The following is a 20789-nucleotide window of genomic DNA, read 5'->3' as shown; positions in this document are numbered from 1 at the left end:
AGCCCCGTGCGGGCGAAAGCGAAGACTTCTCAATGGACAAGAACTCGCTTGGAATTCTTTACTAGACGCGAAGGAAACTCGAGAGACGCTACAATAAATTCGGACACTTCTCATCTAAATGGTTGCTTCTCACATTTGACGTTTGGAGCTGTCGAAACTTTTAGGCTACTGTTGCTCTCGTCGCTCGTGTTTTCCTGGCCGATTTCCTGTTGAGAAAAAAAAAGGAGAAAGGGGACTTTTGTTGGCACGGGTTTGGATCCGACCACAACCCGAGACCTTTTCTTTGAGTAAGTGTGGATAATTTGGGATGACCGCAGTCGCCTGCCGCGGAAAAGAATATACTCACGCAATGGGCTCCAAACGCAACGCGAATTGGAAAGGCGATTTTAAATGAAGAAACAAACAAAGAACCCCTCGGTTGCATTGAAAGCAGAGGAGAAATGGACGATGGAGGAGTACGACAACCAAAGAAGCTACGAGCCAAAGTAACATGTCCGCGTTGGATGTAAAAAGAAAAGCAACTTTTATCCGATTCATAAGCTTTATCGGTTTTCACTGCGGTTACTTTATGGTCCCGTGGGGAAAATGAGAGCTCATTATCTCCAGTTTGTGACTTTGCTGCTCTGCTTTGGCGGCGGCCGCGCAGCGACGGACGCGTCTGCTTGCAAATACGACGAGCACTCAAAAAGCACCGGTAAAAGCCTAGCGTCCGACAGGAAGGTGGTGTGCAGCAACATGGACCTCCGTGAGACGCTGCCGCCCGACTCCTTCCCGAATCGGACTGTCACACTGTGAGTACAAGCGCCGGGCGTTCCGGTTTACGACGCTGCACGAACGCAACACGTCTACCTGCGAGGTTTCAACAGGTTTTCGACCGAGATGCATTTTTTTCACGAATAATTCATGACTAAGTAATAAAACTACTCACGACTTTGAGAATAATCCACTTTACCAAAATAATCATACATGTAGTTTTCCAATGCAGGAACGTTCAACTTTACTTGCAGAAATTCCACAGTGCAGTTGAGCTTTTTTTTTCTTTTCTGCGTATGCTTTTGTGGTGGTGTTGAGTGATTGCAGCAACGTGAGAACACCAGGGCAGGGAAAGGAAATAATAGACCCAGGGGCCTAGAAATGAATAGAGGAGGATTTGCTGCTACCCCTGGAGTGGGTTGTTGTCACACATTGTGCATTGGTTGAAAGGATTTTTGACAAAGGCCCGAATGGTTTTGTTTGATTTTGTGACATGACATACCCGGGTGGACAGGTAAGAATGGGGTGACATCACTGTGGTTTTTCTTGGGTTTCGCACCATGTGATTGACAACTACATTGTGGAGGTCGCGCATGATGAGATTTTGAAATAGCGAAGGAAGTGACTTTTCCAGCTGACAGTTCGTCTCTGCACTTGGCAGAATTTCGCCCGTGCGGATCATCTTTTTGAACAAGACTCCTGGCCTACGTGCCCAACTCTCTAAACAGTTTTTCCCGTCTTCAGTTTTCAATCCAATGATGTCACTTTTGTCAATTTTTGCTCTCGTAATTACATCCCGCCCAAACACATCATATCATTGGAGAGACCGTGATGTCCCCTATTTAGGACAGTAGAACTGATTAGGGAAGCTTGAATGAGTCAAAAACAATTTCCGTTTCCGGTTTGCAGACGTCCGCGCGAATCGAACGGCACGCTAGCTGACGCCGTCCTCGGTGAATTATCAGAAAGGAATGCCGCAAGTTTCATGCTGTTATATTTCAAACATATGAGTATCGATATTAAGGTATATTTTCGTCGTTTTGTCGATAGAAGTACTTCCGGTTTTGTTGATGACGCGTTTCCGTTTGAGCTATTTATGTGGTTCAATAAGCATGTTTTAAGTATTTCAATGAAGGTCATTGTTTGCAGTTAATTTTTACGGCAATTTTTACACTTTTACTGCAAATGAATAACAGCTGCAAATATCGGTTATCCGCCTCCTATACTTACTAATAATGGGTAAAGGTTCTGAAAAACCCATCTCGGCAGATCTCTAATTCACACTCAATTAAATAGAAAGAGCTTGAAAAATGGAAGCAAATTCTGTTTAATATCTTAGGATTTAAAGAAGTTTTGAATGTTAAGAAGTTATGATTCAAAAGCTAGTAAAAAACAAAAACAAAATCCAACCAAACTAACACTTTGTCATGGTTTGTTTTCGAGTTTTGTTTCAAAAGGTATTGTAAATTCAAGGCATGTCTTGGGCCAATCTTTGGCAGCACAAAAACGTCACAGAAAATATCAATATTTGTAAACGGCACAAGATACAAGACCCATGGAATGTGTTGGTTTACTGTGGAAGTTGTGTGGCCATTTGCAATCACCGGGCAGGATGTGGGCCTCGTTGGGACCACCTCTCGCCGTTTGTTCCTGGCTTGAGTCCAAGCGGGACTTATCAATGTGTCAAGATAAGTGAAACGGCCCACCCCCAATACCAAGTCCAGATCCTTTCGTCCCCAGGCGGACTGCGAGGAAGCCAGCTGCCCGTCTGGCAGTAGACGCCCTGAGGGTGGAGGATTTGGGGTAGCTGTGATCTCCGTGCAGACTCACATCAGAATTCTAAAACACATTACAAATGCTGGAAAATCCCATGCATAACATGCCTCAAAACTTATCCTTAAAAACATTTTTCTGTTTCTATATTTAAAGACTCAAAATTTAGATATTTTTTGCAGCGCATTCTTGCGAATCGTTGACTTAATTTGCGGAACAATAAATAAATAAATATAAATATATATATATATATATATATATATATATTTTTTTTTCAAATATTTGGGAGCATTTTTTAGTGTTTTTCCAGGGACCTGAAGAGTTTCACGTGATTAATAAAAATTGTTATCAATTTTGTTATTACAGCTCTTAAAAGTTAATGCATGATGGCTTTTTACTTTTTACTGACTGCATTTGAATGCGTCATTCGGCCACGTTGAATGAACATTTTTTTTTCACTCGGTCCTTTATATTACATTCATTTGTAGTCAGACATTAAATATCATGCTAGAATAATACTTTGCTTTTTATTTTTTAGTTTTTATACAACATCTCTGTCCTGGTTAGCATCAATAAAATGTATGTTTTTTTTTTTCTCTTTGCAATAACGTTTTTTTTCCTCTTTACAGAATTCTGAACAACAATAAAATTCAAGAACTGAAGAACGGCTCATTTCTTGGATTGTCAATGTTGGAAAAATTGTAAGTAACTTTTTCACTATGCTGCATATGGTGAAGGGGGGAGGGGCTAAAAATGACTGGTACTAAATCACTTTGGGGGAGTAAGTACTAAAGTAATCAGTAAGTACTAAAGTAATCAATTATTTTAGGTAATTATGTACTACAATTACTTCAAGCACAAAAGTAAGTAATTAAGTAAAGTATTTGAGTTTTAAGCAATTCTTTTTCCTAAACTTTAAAAGAAAAAATGGTCAAAATATAAATATCACAGCAATTTGGGCAAAACCTCGATATTTCGATTTAGCTCATTTTCAAACGTTCGATTTTTTTCATCAAATGAGTTTGACATATTGCCCGGCCTTACTCGTAACCCTGAAAGCGAGGCTCATTTGGGGACCGACCCCGGTCAGAATAAGCCTTCTGGGGTGTCAACATCCCGGCCCGGCTTTGGCCGACGGTTCAAGTTCTCAAGCTGTCACTCGCCGCTTTTCAAACGTCATCGGCCGGGTTTCCGAGGGACGGATTCATCGGAGAAAGCGTGGCCGCGGGCCTGCCTGCGCGTACGGGCCACGCATGATTTATCACTGGGGAATGGCTTCCTCGCAGATTGAATAACCGCTCCGTTAATGGTCCCTCTTTTTCCCGAGGCTACCATAACACATGACCGCGTCGGGAGGGAATTAGAGGTATGTTTCCTATAGAATCGGTCAAAGCTCGGAAATCGGGACACCCGCGTAAATACCCTTAATCCTATTCGCTCTTTGGAAAATGAGCCTTGTTGGGGCCGTGTATATATATATATATATATATATATATATATATATATATATATGTATATGTGTTTTTTCTATAGCTTAGATTAATGTGGACGCATCAGCATATTATAAAGATTTTGGGGGGTTGCATTTCCTTTTAATTTATTTTGTGGGGGTAAAAAAATGCAAGCGTGGCCTTTAAGAGGTTCCTCCAAATGTAGCGTTGAAGGTTTGACTCATTTTTACTGCTCGGGGGACAGTTTGAAGCGCGTTTGCTTTCGTTTGTGTCCCGGCAAACTTTGATCTTCACCGAGAAAGCCCCTCAAAGGCTTTTACGTGCTTTTTGTCTCGCGGCGGCTAGACAATCGGGTCGTAAAAAGTGGCTCGGGCCGTCACCGTTTGAATCCAGGGGTGAATTTAGCTCCAAAAGTAGGTCCCCTTAGCGCCCGGAGGGTGAGTGGAGCTGGACCACTGGCCCGCTTTGTCATTGTAATGAAGCCAAGCAGAGGTCGAAGGTGTCTGCAACACAATCCCCCTCCCAAGCTTCATCAAATTCGCCCCAGTGAAAATAAAATACAGACTCCTATCCCTCCTCCCACCCCCACCCGCGTTTTCCACAGCCTCCAGTGTCCCCCCTTCCCCACTCCTTTGTCCGCCAGGAAAGTCTTGTCTATCCAGCCATGAACTCGAAGACGGCAAAAAGCGAGTTCGGAGAATCGGATACGCCACTCGGAATAACTTAGGACGCATTGTCGGCGTCCACGCAACACACAGTCGCCATTATTACGCCGCCCATAGAAACGGGAGCCGGACTAGCAGAGGGTCACATGCTAATTCCTCAGTAAATCTGCTGTTTTGGAGGAATGCTCATTGTAGGAACTGGGTGGAAATCACTCCGGTCAAAGTCATTCGGCGGCAAGGGGATTTCTTGTTGTTTGTTGGAGATGTTGGGCTTTAATCAAACAGGTCCTTAAGTTCCGATGTTACGCTATGATGGTACCATAACACTGTGCAAGGACATCATGGTATTAGGGCTGCACGATGAGCCACGGCGATATTAACATTTAAAAAGCCTGTTTCCCACAAAAGCCGCTGCTTTTCTCACTCTAATATAATATTTGCCAGTGTGAAACGGCATTGAGTTTCTCACAGAATTCCTAATATATCCAGCGCTAGCTTTCAATTGAGACCCATTTTAGAAAATCTGAAAATATGAATAAATTTGGTTCGAAATGACCGAAAATGACATTTTGACTGCCAATTAATTAGTATCGGCTTAAAAGTAAAAAATGTGCTTGCTTCGAAGTAGGCTTAATCTTTTTCATCGGTTTGCACTCAGCAAGTTAGCTAGCTATATTGCCCTCTGTGCTAAGTTTTTGCCATGTCTTGGGTGAATTTTTTGAATTATTATTTACTTTATTCATTGTATTATTTATTTCTTTAAAATAGCGTATAGTGAATAAAATCGGCTTTATTATTTGCACATGAAAAATAATTTAGTTAGTAAATTAATTGTTAATAAAATGTTACCTTTTTACTGCAGCAAATGGCTAAATAAGAGAGAAAAAACTATCTATTTAGGAAAAGAAAATGGACCATTCCTTTAAGAAATGTTTACTGTACCAATGAATACATTTTTAAATGTTAAGATTCTTCTTGTAAGTCTTCTTAGCTAGTGTTCCTAGCATTTTTGGTTACTCTTCGAACAGACCCATTCCCCCCGCCCATCGTAAGGGGAGAAAAAACAGCAATCTTTAAAGAGGCAGCTCGTTGACTCAACTCTAAAAGTAGCCAATCCTATTGCAACCTGTTTAGATATTCCTTAAAAAAAAAACTGGAGCTCTTTACTCGTGACAGACAGTGTTAGCGATTTTAGAAACCAACACTTTTGAAAACCACGGTAACCCGTCAAGCCGGTTATCGGCTCATGCCTAACGTGGGCTCTGCCGCGGATTTTCGGTTTCTGTCATAGATTTTTTTTAAGAAACAAAACTCTAACCAAAATAAAGCTGTACAAATACTGAAGCAATTTTTTCCAAAGGGAAAAAAACCACCACTAGATACTCACAAAAAAGAAGTTTTACTGTCGTTGAAAATACAGCAACTATGTGTAATTGATATCAATCTCAATGACTAAATGAACTGGCTTGATTTTGACCTTTTATTGAAAACTCTGCTCCAGGGGTTTTCAAGTCTCTGTGTGGGAGCCTGTACGTTTAATAACAAGATTATAAAAAGGAAACTATCTCTCTTGACTCTCATTTCTTGTTTTGCAGGGACCTGCGGAACAACTTGATCAGTCAAATCGAACCCGGCGCCTTCCTTGGACTGCCCTCTCTCAAAAGATTGTAAGTTTTCTTTCCAGCGCCCTTCTCACACGTTTGCATTTTTTCCTTCCACTTTGGCGGCTTTGTTCCACGTCGAGAGCAGCTGTCGCACGTATCTCCGTTTGCGGCGCGCCGCCTGTTTGTATTCGGCAGCTCCGCTATGCGTCCATAAGGGAGGACGATCGGTCAAGTGCTATTTTCTTTCCGCCGCCTTGTTTAGTCTGGCTCCGCGCCAGCGACGGCTGGGGCCCCGGGACGCGTTCACACGCTCCCGGCGGCGCGAGGATGGGCGTGTAGCGTTTGGAAATGAGGGAATATTTTGCGATGGGTTCGCCGGGAATTCAGCGTGTCCCCTGAACGCAGCGTGATATGGAATCAAGCGTGGCCAGATGCTGCCAAGCCAAAGTTGAGTTTGGCCCAGCCAGACAGGAAGGCATTCAGCTTGTGCGTGTTGCATAGTCGGGGCTCGCTCTCGCGCAAGGGGCTCTACTGCCCCCTGGATATTTGAAAAAAAAAAAAAAAGAAAAAAGAGCCCTGTTGACACCAGCTTAGGTGGACCTGTGTGTTCCAAAAAAATGCCATAACTGAATAAAAACGCATCCGTTTTGCCCTGGTGGTCAAATGGGAAAAATTCCACAAGGCATGCGTTGTGAACAGAAAAACATTGTTTTCACAGGTGCAACCAATAATTCACAATGAATCAATAATCAAATTAGTTGATCATATTTTGGAATAATCGAATTGTGTAGGGATATAAAACTGTCCAAATGCTCACAAATTCATGTACTTTTTTTTTAAAGTGAAAACAAAGTGATTTGTGGTCAATCATAATAAGACATTTGCAATCATGCTTTTGACATTGTGGACCAAACCAGTATACGTACAAAATACATTGTATTTTGGAGAAAAGGGCCTCTTTTTGAGTAAACATTATATGTATACACATATATATCGAAATTAAAGCATGCTATTTCTACAAATAATGAATCCATTAATCGACAACTGATTTAATTATTAAAATAATTGTTAGTTGCAGCTTTACAATGAATTCCTCTGACCTCCCACAAGCCCCCAACCCCCAAAACAGCTGAAGGCTCCCAGCTCAGGCCTCACGGTCACATCGGGCTATTTTTACTTCCCCTTCCGGCCCTCTGCGCGGTGTTCGTCGCAACTGTGGTATTTTGCCACGCCCCCGCAGAACCCCTTGTTCGCGCCGCGGCTCGCGGTGATGCGAAAAAAATGAAAAGCGACCTGACCTCCGAGATCCCTTGGCGCGCATCCTTTCCTTGACGAGAGTCGTTTTCATTTTCACCATTTTTACCCTCCTTCTACATTGCTTTTCTGTGACCCATTCACTCCCAAATTCATAGTTTTACATTTTATCAAAAGTCCAGACGTGTAATCCCAGACACTTGTTTGTAACTTTCTTTTAAGTGATGGTATTAAACATTGTAACGGCAATAATCAATTCATCCAACGTTTGTCACATCTAAAGAAAAATCCCTCCAAATCCGTTATAACTCACCGTTACCTTTAGTGCAAACAGTCCCACCAATTTTTTTTTTTTTTTAACATAAAAATGAGCTACTTGACCCGCAACCTAGCAGAAGGGTTGTGTGATGTTCATGTTGTGTTGTACATGCAGCATTTAGTGTGTCCTTCCACACTTGAGTGTTTACATGGTGGACACTGGCACCGGCAGGCAGCTCCTGACACCGGATAATCACGTGTGATGAATCACCTCCGTCTGCCTTTTTGAAGTGCAGACACCCACCTGCAGGCACACTAACATGCTTGGGAAAAAGCACCTTCAAGTACTTCTGTCTCAACACGCCTCTTTTAAGCGTTTCCTTTTTTTATTTGGATTCAAGTATGACTGGAGGGAATAAGAATAAAAATAAACCTGTTCCAAGTCTTTCAAAAAACAGCATCCATTCACAAAAGAAAAAGACAACTATTTTATGGTTGTATTTAAGCCGCAGTATAACGAGGAGAAAAAACAGGAATGGAAAAAAGAACCTGTAGGTTTGAACTTATATATATATATATATATATATATAATGTATATGCGTGTGTGTGTGTGTTCTACGTCCAACTTGCTCTTTGTTCTGCGTCCTGATTGGCTAAGGGGTTGTAGGCCATTGTCATTCAATCGCACTGTAGGACCAAGAGCCACGGTCAAGCGGAGTGAAATATGCGCCAAGATTTCTTATTAATCACTTTGAATTCATGCAACCTCATAGATTGATCACAGATGAAAATAGGAATGTCCGAGGCAGGCTGGAACGGGTGGAGAAAAGTGTCAGTTGTGGTGTGTGATAGAAGAATTTTGTGCTAAATGGTCCTCTTGCTGCGACAGGGAGTTATCGAACAACAGCATCGGCTGCCTCAACGTGGACATCTTCAAGGGCCTCACAAGTCTCATCCGACTGTAAGTGTCGCCATTCAATCTTGTTTTAGATATGTGGTGTTTACTCTTGTTGGCACATGTGCGATGATTTTTTTTTTCCAGGCTTGTGCTATGCCCTTGTTTGGGGCATGCCCAAAAACTCGTTTTTTGTTGTTGTTTTTTTTCTCAGTCTCCCTCTGTCAGTCAATTGTATTGTATGTTTTTTGGACAGTTGGAGCTCATGAAGTCAAAGTTTGATTGCCTTGTGCCTGTGCAGGTGTAATGATATTAATGGCTGCCTATCTGTCGATTAGCTCAGTGATGAAATTAACCTTGTACGATACCCCGCGCCACGCTCAATCACATCCGCAGAAATCTGTCCGGCAATCTGTTCTCTTCGTTGGCCCCGGGGACTTTTGACAGCCTGGCGTCGTTGAAATCGCTGTGAGTATTGGGCCAAAAAGCTCGGCGGGCGGGACGCCGGATTGGCAATCCGTCCCTCACCCGACGGCTTGTGTCCCGCAGGGACTTTCAGACGCCGTTCCTGCTGTGCGACTGCAACTTGCTGTGGCTGCTGCGCTGGCTCCGTGACAGGAACGTGGCGGCCAAGAGCACCAGGTGCTCGTACCCGCAGTCGCTGCAGGGCCAGCTGGTCACGGCCGTCAAACCGGAGCTCCTCACGTGCGGTAGGCCCACGCCGGTCCGGCCGTCTCTCAGTTTGTCTTCATGCGGAGGAAGAGGCGCCCGCGTCTGTTTACGCTCGCTCGTGCCTTATCGGTTCAGCGCTCGTCACAGCTGAGCGGGCTTTTAGAAATAGGCCTCAGAAAGAACACGAAAGGAAAAAAAGCGTGACAAGGTGGATTTCTCTGCCGGTCGCATTTGCGACAAAAAATGCTTTTGTTTATGATTATTTTATTTTCTGCCTTTTGAAATACAGTATTTTTTTTAATTTTCAATTTTTTCGATTTTGTTTTTAGAATCATTTGGAATTCTTTTCCCCTCGAAGCATATTTCATTCAAACTCCCTGTTTTCCTCTAATTTATTTGTTTTGTTGTTTGGTTTGTTGTGTTTTTATTTTGTGTTTTGAGGAATATTTTTTTGGTCTAGATTCTTCGATTTTTGTTTTTTTTTTCAGATTTTTCCTTCTTTTGTTCTTTTCGTTTTTCTGTCTTGTCTTTTAGCATTTTTTGTTTTTGTTTTTCCATGTTTTCTGTTCTTGGAACAATTTTATTTCTATTTTTCATACTTTATATATGTTTTCTAAATGTTTGGTGGAATAATTTGCATACTGTTTTTAAACCCCTGAACTTCTATCATCTATTTGGGCCTTTTTCCTTTTTTGTTTTTGTTTTTTTTCATTTTTGGTGAACACTATTTTCCGTTTTTAGTTATCTTTTTGTTGATTGTATTATCAGGACCTTTCAAAGTATCCTTCAAGCTGCATTTAAATAGCTCGCAATACATGTTGGCTCACTATTTGGCAAGCTAAATGACTTGCGTTAGCATTAAGTCTCTCTATTAGGTAGGCGACGAGACACCCTAATTACTGTGCGCGACATCTGAAAGTGTTCACGACGGCTTCCGAGATGACCGATTTTTCCAATTTGGCCGACTTCCCGTGGCAGACGCCCCGCTTGAGCTCCCCTCATTCCAGCTGACTCCGTCCCAGCGCCAAGTGGTCTTCCAGGGAGACAGTCTGCCCTTCCAGTGTCAGGCTTCCTTCGTGGCCGAGGACATGCAGGTGCTGTGGTACCAGAACGGGCGCATGGTGACGCCTGACGCCGCCCAAGGAATCTACATCGAGAAACACATGGTGCACAACTGCTCCCTGATTGCCAGGTGATGAGACCAAAAAAAAAAAGCCTTAATGCCACAAATCTTTGCGCGTCTATTGAAATACGTCTTCTGGCAGCGCGTTGACCATCTCGAACATCCAACCGGGTTTTACCGGGAACTGGGAGTGCCGGGTCAGGACGAGTCGAGGAAACACCACCAGGACGGTCCATATTGTTGTGTTGGAGAGTTCCGCCAAATACTGCGCCCCTGAACGCGTCTCCAACAACAAAGGAGACTTCCGGTTGGTTCCCGTACACAATACCGGTTGAATTTTCGGAAACACCCTGTAATTTAACTCATTCACTCCCAAAGACGTGTTTTTACTTTTTTTTTTCCTTCTCTTTAAGAGTGCAGACAACCCAGTTAGTTCTGTTTTTCTTTTTTTCAAGTATCTCTCGAAAGGAGGGTGGTGGTAAGTAATCCGTTACTTTGGAAGTAATCAACTATGTAGGTATAGAAGTACTAATGTAACAATTACTTTAGGTACCAAGTAATGAAGTAATTGATTACTTCAGGATTTTTTTTTTATCAGCTAGCCTGGACGTAGAAAGACGTAGAAATACGTCTTTGGGATCGAATGAGTGATTTAAAAATTAGGATTTAAGTCACCAATATTAAATATTGATGGAGTCTTTTGGTACTTTGTCACTTAGCTCTATGATGTTAATTCCAAATTCTGAGATCAAAGTAAGAATCCCGCCAGTCTTTTGTTTTTTCTTCACTGGCTCCTAAATGTCATTTTGCAACCCCAGTTACAAGAATTGATTCATTTGGCGCAGAGTAACAAGGAAATAAGAGCCGTTCCGACAACATTCCAGGTGGCCGCGCACCCTGGCCGGGATCCGGGCCTTCCTCCCCTGCAACAGATTGCAAACGAGCGGCGGAAGCTACTCGGGCGGCACCGGGGACGAGCAGCGCGCGTGGCGAGACTGTAATCGGAACGGGCTGTGGGCGGAGGACGATTACTCCCGTTGCCAGTTCCAAAAAGACGTCACGCGATTTCTCTACGTCATCAACCAGGTGAGCCCCGTTTGGGATTCCTGCTATTTTCGCACCCCGTGACGACGTTCCCGTTTTACCAGATGCCGTTGAACGAAAGCAACGTGGTGCCCCGGGCTCGCCGCCTCCTCGTCTATACCATCGATGCCGCCAACTTCTCGGACAAGATGGACATCATCTTCGTGGCGGAGATGATCGAGAAGTTCGCCAAGTTTGTGGACAAGTTCAAAGATGTGAGTGGCAAGTCGGGGGTCCCCAATCACCGGCCCCCGGATCAAATTGTACCGGGCCGCATGTGCCGTACCCGAAATAATGGATTATTTCTCTTTTATATATTATGCGAGTCCGAAAGAAGTTGTATTTTGGAAAAACTTTTATTTCGAAAACTGGCCAAATTGTCTTGGATTTCTTTCGGTCACTTGAGCGCCAAAATTTCACTCGCAAAGAAGTAAAAAGAGGAAGAAAGAGACGTCTTCGGGAAGGGGAAAAAGGCCCGGTCGAGAGACAGGAGACGAGCCTACAACTTCAAAGAGAAAGAAAGCTTTTAAGAGGCAATACCAGGAATCCTACTTGAAATAATGATTTCTCGCAGATAGGACTTTGAGCGCTACTTCCCAGCCAATAAATCTAATTTAATATAATCCATCCCACTGAGGGGCGAAGGTTTTGATCCTGTCATGTTTGCGACATCTGGTGACTTCACATTTGGTGACTGTTGGCAGTAGTACCTGTACTTACGAAATTAATTTGGTCCAGAAGTCGTTTCGTAACGTGAACTTTTGGGCAGTAGGGATGCTTTTTACATGTAAATGTCGTAATCTATTCCAAGACAAAAAACAAAAAAAACGCTCCTAAACTATTGAAATTAATAAAGCAATATGCAGCAGTTGATAATACAGTTTGGATGCAGTTCATTTGATTGCCTTGAGATGGCGCTGGTGTGTTGGTGTTGCGTGCAGATAACTTTGGTTAGGTCATTTTATTTGTAGGGTTTTTTTTGCTTTTTACATTTCCAGTGGGGGGGGGTATTTTGAGCATGTAAGTTTAGGACTTGCAAAGTTCTTGCTAGGACCTTTGTGGGTCAAATTGGAAAGTGGCAGATGTCTTTGTTGTCTTCCAGCTGGGCGAGGTGATGGTGAGCATGGCCAGTAATCTGATGCTGGCCGACGAGCGGGTGCTGTGGATGGCGCAGCGCGAGGCCACGGCGTGCTCCCGCATCATCGCTTGCCTCCAGAAGATCGCCGCCCACCGCCTGGCCTCGGCGCAGGCCTTCTCCCTGGTCGGTACGCGCGGCAAAAACGGTCGGACGGATTTTGGGCGGGCTGGAACACGCGCGAGCTTGACGGCGTTTACGTCGACAGACGTCGCCCAATATCGCGCTGGAGGCTCACTCGGTCAAGGCCAACGAGTGGAACGGCATGACCTGCATGTTGTTCCAGAGGCCCAGCCCCGAACGGACCCCCGGCCAGGACCGACAGCTCACCTTCAAATGTAACACGACCGGCTCCTTCTCCAGCGTTCTACTCAAGGTTAGTGGGATTCGTTCTTGGGTTTTTTTTTCTTCCGTCTCCATCGCCGCCTCCTTTTTTTTATTCCCGCTCTTTTTCCTTCCTTTTCATATCGCATCTGTATCTATCTTCTTCCGTCTCACTCTCCTCCTTTTTTTCTTCTATTTCTGTCTTCTGCCTCTCGTGTCTTTCTCCGTTTTCTGGCTCCCTTTCCCCCCCCCTTTCTTCTTGCATTTCCATCTTTCTCTTCTTCCGTCTCATTTTCCTTCTCCTTCTTCTATTTATGTCTCCTCCGTCTTCTGTGTCTTTCTTTATTTTCTGTCTCATCCTTCTGTCAACCTCTTTTTCCTTCTTTTCTTTATGCATCTATATCCATCTTCTTCCATCCGTCCCCCTCCTCCGTTTTCTTCTTTTACTTGTATCTCCTCCCTCTTCTTGTGTCTTTCTCCATTTTCTGTCTTGTCCTTCTTCTGTCTCTCTTTTCTCTCCTTTTCATCTTGCATCACCATCGCTCTCTTCTTATGTCTTCTTCTCCTCATTTTTGTTCTACTTGTCTCCTCCTGTCTCTTCATCCGGCTTCTGTCTTATTCCTTTTTCTTTTTACTTCCTTTTTTTGCATCTTTACCTCTATCTTCTTCCGTCTCCTTTTTCTTCTTCAACTTCTGTCTCCTTCTTCTTCCCCTGTGTCTTTCTCCATCGTCTGTCTCGTCCTTCTTCTTGTTCTTTCTTCTCCTCTCCGTCTCCTCTTTCTTTTTTAACTTCTTCTTTCTTTGGCTCTTCCATCACCTTTTTATTCACAATAATATTTTCATTATTAGTTTTTCTCATGATTAATCTCACTATTACAACACTTACACAGTCATAGTAATAAGAGTGAGACCAATTTCTTTTCGTTCTACTCTAACTGACTGGAAGGCCATCCTTTAAGCTTTACCGCCATCTAGAGGGAGTCACTGCACACAGCACTTTTCTTGATGTCGAGTATTTTACGCTCGCCGTGTTTGTAAAGCGTGCGCGCGGACGTGTAAAACGTGGCTTGTCCTAGTACGTATTCATCACCCGTATGGTGACGATATTGCCCGGGTTCCCCAGAGCACCACGGTGGAGGCGTCCCTGCAGCTTCCCCAGTCGCTCTTCACCCAGGCGGCGCTGCTGCCCGGACAGGCGGAGGACTCGGTTTACAAGCTTCACCTGCTGGGCTTCCGCAACGGCAAGTTCTTCCCGTCTACCGCCAACTCCTCCCAGCTGGCCGACGGCAGCAAGAGGAGGAGCGTGGCCGCTCCGGTCATCATGGCAAAGATAGGCAAGTGGCGTGACCTTTACCTTTACTACTGCATACGTACGGTGGAATTGTCTTTTTTTTTAAACTTCTCTACATCTGGTTCAGTAACAATCGAAAAACGAAGGGCGACTCACTCAAATTGCTTTCCCCCGGGATCCAGACGGCATTTCTCTGCATATGCTGCGGACGCCCGTAAACATCACCCTGCGGCGTTTCGCCCGCGGCTCGGACGCCGTGTCGGCCTGCTGGAACTTCAGCCTGGCGGGCGGCCAGGGCGGCTGGCAGAGCGACGGCTGCCGCATCCTGGGCCACTATGACAACTTCACCACCATTTCCTGCAACTCGCTCGGCAACTACGGCCTGCTCATGGTAGGCGGCCCGCTTTCGCTCTTTGACCTTCTTCTTATCGACGATTAAGGAACTTTGAGTACAGGCGGACAGGATTCAAACTCCTACATACGCTTCCATAGATTAATACACAGAATTGATGTTTGATTTCTGTCAGGAACTTTCTGCAGTACTAGTCAAAAGTTTAGAAACACCCCCCCTATCTATTACCTGTTTACCATTATTTAGATACTATATAGTTATTATTATTTATGTATATATTAGAAACAATATATACAGTACAGGTATTTATCGTTTACCAAAGTCATTGTTATTATAAAGAAATATCGACAAAATTATTTGGTGAGCAAAAAATGTTTCTATAAACAGATTAATGGTATGTTTTTTGTGTTTTGTTTGAACAAATTAAAAAAAAAAACAATATTTTTTATTTTGTCTGTTATTGTTATTGATAGTCATATCATTTAAAGAATTAAAACCATCCAAATGCTCATGATTTCATAGATATATTTTTAAATCACGTTTTAAATCACACTTGCAATCCTCTGCTTTTACCTCTGAAAACAATGATCAATATTTGAGCATAGATTATATATATATATATATATATATATATATATATATATATATATATATATATATATATATATATATATATATATATATATATATATATATATATATAAAAGTTCAAACCTACAGGTTCTTTTTTCCATTCCTGTTTTTTCTCCTCGTTATACTGCGGCTTAAATATATATTATATATATATATATATATATATATATATATATATATATATATATATATATATGGTGCACACACACACGCTCAAAATGCAGTGACTCAAAAAAATGCGACGGGGACATGAGTTTTGCTTGTGAGCAGAGGTAAAACAAACCCGCGGCCTTTTCCACCGCAGGACCTCAGCACCGTGGACTATTTCACTCCCAGCACGGAGCCGTTGCATCCGGTCATCTACGCCACCAGCATCATGCTCCTGCTCTGCCTTCTGACCATCATCGTCAGTTACGTCTACCACCACAAGTAAGCCTTTCCCTTACTTCTGAACTTCTGGGCTTCTCCAGCCGCCGTCCGGCTGATGCAGCGGCGTGGTTTGCGCTTCCAGGCGGGTGCGCGTCAGTCGCAAATGTTGGCACATGCTGGTCAACCTCTGCTTCCACATCTCGCTCACGTGCGCCGTCTTTGCGGGCGGCATCAACCAGACGCGTTACGCCAGCGTCTGCCAAGCGGTAAAACCTCACTTTGCGCCTTCAAAATATCGTATTTTTCTTCCTTTTGACGACAAGTGTGTTTATAAACCCCAGGTGGGCATTTTACTGCACTACTCCACATTGGCCACCGCCCTGTGGGTGGGCGTGACGGCGCGTAATATTTACAAGCAAGTGACGCGCAAAGCTAAGCGCTACGAAGAGCCGGATGAGCCGCCCCCGCCGCCTCGCCCCATGCTAAGGTAAGCAGAATTGACTATCATAGCGACTTTTCACAAACGCTAGCATCCGATTGGCTAGGGCTGCACGATTAATCAGATTTTAACCGCGATCTCGATGTTGGCTGCCGCGATTAATTAAGCTGATCCTGGGCGATTTTGAAAAGTCCGATTTGCAACAAATTTGAATACATTTGGTTGGAAATGACCGAAAATGGCATTTTGACTACTAATTGATCAAATCAAAAGTATATCGTGTGCTTGGTTCTTAGTAGACTTCATTTTTTTTTTTCCATTGTTTTGCATTCAGCAAGAAAGTTAGCTGTGTTGCCCTGTGTGACATTTGTTTAATGATTTGTTTTACTTTATTTAATTTTGTATTATTATTTGAAAGTATCAAGCCTTGAAGACTTGATTATATTCTGCTTGTTTAAAAAATAAAAGGGGGAGGGGCAATAAATAGACATGTTTGACCAAACATGATCAATAATCGTGATTAATTCCCAGATACTGAAGTAATACACCGATACTTAAGTATCTGGGATTGAATGTCTGAACTCTTAAAAAAAATTAAAAAATGTGAAAATATGTCCCTGGCACTGAATGGGTTAACGAGGTTCCTGCGGGTATCAGAAAATCTGATTTAATGCTTTTCAAAGCTGTGACAGGAGCGTTACAGCTTTCATTTCAAATTAAGAGCAAATTAATTGGAACATGAAACAACTTTTTCAAAAATTGTGTGATAGCGACTCCCTTATTTTGTTAAATTTCATACAGATGCACAATGATGACAATTTTCCAGCAGACCAGCCAGAAATAAGAGAGCTGGATTTAAAAGATCTATCCTTCTTGGCGAATACAGAACATTTCGGGATCCCACTGTTGTTTGCTAAATCAGACAGCACAAAACTCTGTTTGAAGTCCACATACATTCAAAAATGCTTTGAGATGGTGTGGGGCGACTTGGTTGAAAAAAAATCTGTTATTTTACCCCCAAATTTTACCCTGAAAAGTATACCAAACATTTAATCAGTGTGGCGACGCGCCTGACAAGACTCGTCCCCAGTAAAGAAACTCCCGATGACTGCAGTGTCAACATTTTACCACAAGAGGGTAGTAATATACTGTAAAAATTGATTTTTATATGTGGTCAGGAAATCTCAGCATTTAGATTGGACAAAAGATGTTGTAGACCATTTATTGCGCTCCACAAATTTTTTTCCAGCCCAAGTCACGTGTTCTTCTTGATTTCTTTTGAAAGGCCAAAGCTTTCTTATTGGGTTTCCCCTAGGTTCTACCTAATCGGCGGAGGGATACCAACTATTGTTTGTGGCATCACGGCGGCGGCCAACATCAAGAATTACGGAAGCCAAGTCAACGCGCCATAGTAAGTCGGACCAGTTGCTTACTGATTTGGGACTTTAGTTTACAGTCAGTCATTCCGGGGTTTTCAATGTTTCCCTCTCCCATCACACCTGATTCAAATGATCGGCGAGCGCTGCGGACGACAATTCTGTTCATTTGAAGCAGTTGTGTTGGAAGTGAGAAAATCGGCTCTTGCGGAATGGGAGTTCCCGAGAGAGGGGCTAGGTGAGATTTAAACCGATTTTCTGCATTTTTAACCAAATCTAATTGAATGATTCCTATGTTACGACAGTATGTTTTTTGTTTTGTTTTTTTCAAATTAAGAGCAAATGAATTGGAACATCAAGCGCCTTGTTGCTAAACTGTTTGAGCGACTCCTCTGCAAAACATTGTATCCCTTACTTTTCCAGATGGGCATACTCATTATAAGGACCATTTTGGCAGAGAAGCCTGGAATAAAATAAATATATGTATTATACAAAAATACCCCAAGAGATACCACTTCAAATGCACTTTTGCAGTTTAATAAACCGGACACTTTGCGTTAAGCCTTTCGTTTTCACCCATATATGATTGCGAGTTTGAAAATACATTTCTATTTTATCATTTTATAACGTGAAAAATATACCGTCTTTTTTTGCCGGTGCGCCTCATATACCGGTAATCGCGTCTGAAAAAACAGCACGGGGGTCTACCCTTGAAACAAAGCGCGGGCAGTGACAGAAGAAGCTTTGGTTTCCCCAGCTGCTGGATGGCGTGGGAGCCGAGCATCGGCGCCTTTTACGGCCCGGCGGGTTTCATCGTCTTCGTGGACTGCGCGTACTTCCTCGGCATCCTCCTTCAGCTGCGGCGCCACCCCGAGCGCCGCTACGAGTTCAAGGAGCCGGCGGACGAGAGCCGGCGCCCGGCCGGCGAGCCCTCGGCCGACGGGCCGCGGCGCCCCCCGGCGCCCGGCGCCCTTCCCCGAGCCGCGCCCTTGGCGGCGCTGGAAAACGAGCACACCTTCGGCGCTCAGCTGACGGGGGCGGCGGTGGCGCTGGGCTTGTACGCCAGCCTGTGGGTGTTCGGCGCCACGGCCGTGTCGCAGGACCACCCTTTCGACCTGGCCTTCACCTGCCTGTTCGGCGTGGCGGCGCTGGCCCTCGCCGTCTTCATGATGGCGCACCACTGCGTCAACAGGCGGGACATGCGGCGTTTTTGGTCGCGGGCTTGTTGCCGCGCCGGGCGCGACTACTCGGCGCAGGAGGACGCCCTCCTGCCGCGGCCCGCCGCCCCGTCCGCCGCCGGCTCGGCGAAAACCGAGGGCGAATCCAACAAGGGCGCCCGCAGCAGCAGCGCCGACTCCTCCTACACCGACAAGAGCGCGCCCAGCGTCCGCAACTCTACGCACGGCAGCAAGCTGACCAATCTGCACGCCGAGGCCGCCCAGTGCAAACCCGCCGCCGCCGCCGCCCCCGCCGCCGCCCCGGCGATGACCCTCCTGGACAACAGCCTGACGGAACATTCGATGGACAACGAAATCAAAATGCACGTGGCGCCGCTGGACGTGCAGTTCCGGCCCGCGGACGCCAGCCCGGGCGCCGGCAAACCCCACAAGAACCGTTCCCGCGCCCACCGGGCCAGCCGCCTGACGGTGCTGCGCGAGTACGCCTACGACGTGCCCACCAGCCTGGACGGCAGCGTCCGCAGCGCGCCCAGCCGCCGCCACCACTACTACGACGTGGCGGCGCGCAACAGCCGGCGCGCCGCCTACATGGCCTACAGGGAGCGCCACCGCAGTCAGCTGCAGCACGACAGCAGCGACGGCGCCAGCTTGCCGCGGCGCTCCCGCAAGGCCGGCGAGACGGGGGCCGCGCCCGCCGCCTCCAAAGACTCCGCCGACGACGGCCAAAGCAAGTCCTACGGGCTCAACCTGGTCACGCAAAACGGAGGCGCGCACAAAGAAAACGCGCTTCCGCTGCTCGGCGACGGCGCCCCCGGTGTCAAAACTGGCTTGTGGAAACATGAAACTACCGTGTAGCGACACGTTTCATCCCGAAGACTCTTATTACTGTGAAAAAATATATATATATTTTGTATTCTCCCCCATGTATGGCATGTTTGAAAGCGGCTGTGTTAGTGCCGCTCGTCTTTTCCCGATTGTTCTATTTTTATAAAAGCCGTGACGTCGCCGCTCCGTTCACAACATCAGCGGAAATAAAAACGGGAAGTTACGGTGTAGTTATAATTGTATTATGATTATTATATTCTAGCCATCTTTGGAGATCAGCGACATCGATTTTTTTTTTTTAATAAAAGCCAGCCCTGGACAAGACTACGGCAAAAAACACAACCAGCGCGGAAGCTGCTGTTGGCCACAGCTCACACTCACACAGAATCCCAGAAGAACATTTAAACATGTGCTTGAATGCAAACTATCACGTTGGTTCCACGCATCTGCATCTCATAAACGTTCTTTTATTGTCCCGAGGCATTCTTCGTAACAGCAGCAGCAGCGATATTTCCGAATAAATGAAAGTATGCGATTCAGTCTTTCTCCGCTCCGGGGCTGGAGCGTGGGGTTCAAAGGTGAGCCGGAAGATAGGAATTCTTCACGCCGACGCGACGCGACAAGCTGCTAATTGGCTTCTTTGGCCGACCTTGGGCGTTTGCCTCGCTTGGCCTGTGCGCTGAGCCAAGGTGACTATTAATTGCATCCTCCAGGGGCTACCTGTCAGATCGGCTTTTTGGTGGCAATTGCGACAAAATGGCCGCCGCCTGGGTTGTGCTTGGCTGTCCGCGCTGTCCATGTTCATTTAACATCTTTCAGAAGCTCTTTTTACGTTCATCACCATCAGTAGCCTCCGTTTTTCATTCGATAAACAAAGAAAATGACTTCTTTTCTAGCGCCATTTTGTCAATACAATTGGAGATTAGAATGATATATTTGCGTGTCGCATTGTGAAATATTTATTGCTCCGCAAGAGGGGTTATTGATGCATTATAGTTTTACGTTTTGATTCTTCACCCCTGGGGTAAATTTTAAATGCTTGCAAACGGGAGGTCGAGAGGTACGCCCTATAGGTGTCAAATTTAGCCCATGTCAGGCTCATTTACTGCCATTCAACATTGAAAATAATGTCAATTTTGGACATATCAAAAACCTGATGTTTTATCATGCATTTCCCTCCATTTATCCTTTCAATGGCAACTCGCAAATGGCCAACATGACAATTGCAAGCCTCTCAATGACCTGTGTATATATATATATATATATATATATATATATATATATATATATATATATATATATATATATATATATATATATATATATATGTATATAT

At 44.6% G+C, this 20789-nt stretch overlaps 1 protein-coding gene across 1 annotated transcript; it reads left to right on the top strand.

Moving 5' to 3' along the window:
• Window positions 1-3: 3 nt before the first annotated feature.
• On the top strand, window positions 4-19676 carry adgra3 (adhesion G protein-coupled receptor A3). The gene is made up of 19 exons (XM_088431524.1): window positions 4-791; window positions 3156-3227; window positions 6238-6309; window positions 8648-8719; window positions 9050-9121; window positions 9203-9363; window positions 10304-10517; window positions 10591-10755; window positions 11333-11534; window positions 11597-11746; window positions 12634-12792; window positions 12875-13042; window positions 14114-14324; window positions 14464-14672; window positions 15571-15695; window positions 15778-15901; window positions 15977-16122; window positions 17390-17485; window positions 18208-19676. The coding sequence occupies exons 1-19, from the start codon at window positions 586-588 to the stop codon at window positions 19481-19483; spliced, it is 3900 nt and encodes a 1299-aa protein (XP_088287650.1). The 5' UTR covers window positions 4-585; the 3' UTR covers window positions 19484-19676.
• Window positions 19677-20789: the final 1113 nt, after the last annotated feature.

The sequence above is a fragment of the Hippichthys cyanospilos genome, chromosome 1, assembly GCF_059441005.1.
Source record: "Hippichthys cyanospilos isolate Australia breed blue-spotted pipefish chromosome 1, RoL_Hcya_1.0, whole genome shotgun sequence".
Classification (NCBI taxonomy): domain Eukaryota; kingdom Metazoa; phylum Chordata; class Actinopteri; order Syngnathiformes; family Syngnathidae; genus Hippichthys; species Hippichthys cyanospilos.
Note: the sequence above shows the minus strand (reverse complement) of the source record. Positions and strands in the feature narration are given on the sequence as shown.

What these genes read in the sequence shown, in the direction of transcription:
- adgra3 (XM_088431524.1), top strand. Translation starts at nt 586, where the DNA reads ATGAGAGCTCATTATCTCCAGTTTGTGACTTTGCTGCTCTGCTTTGGC. An exon ending in CCGAATCGGACTGTCACACT is followed by an intron (nt 792 to 3,155) that starts GTGAGTACAAGC and finishes TCCTCTTTACAG; the next exon opens with AATTCTGAACAACAATAAAA. An exon ending in AACAACAAAGGAGACTTCCG is followed by an intron (nt 10,756 to 11,332) that starts GTTGGTTCCCGT and finishes ACAACATTCCAG; the next exon opens with GTGGCCGCGCACCCTGGCCG.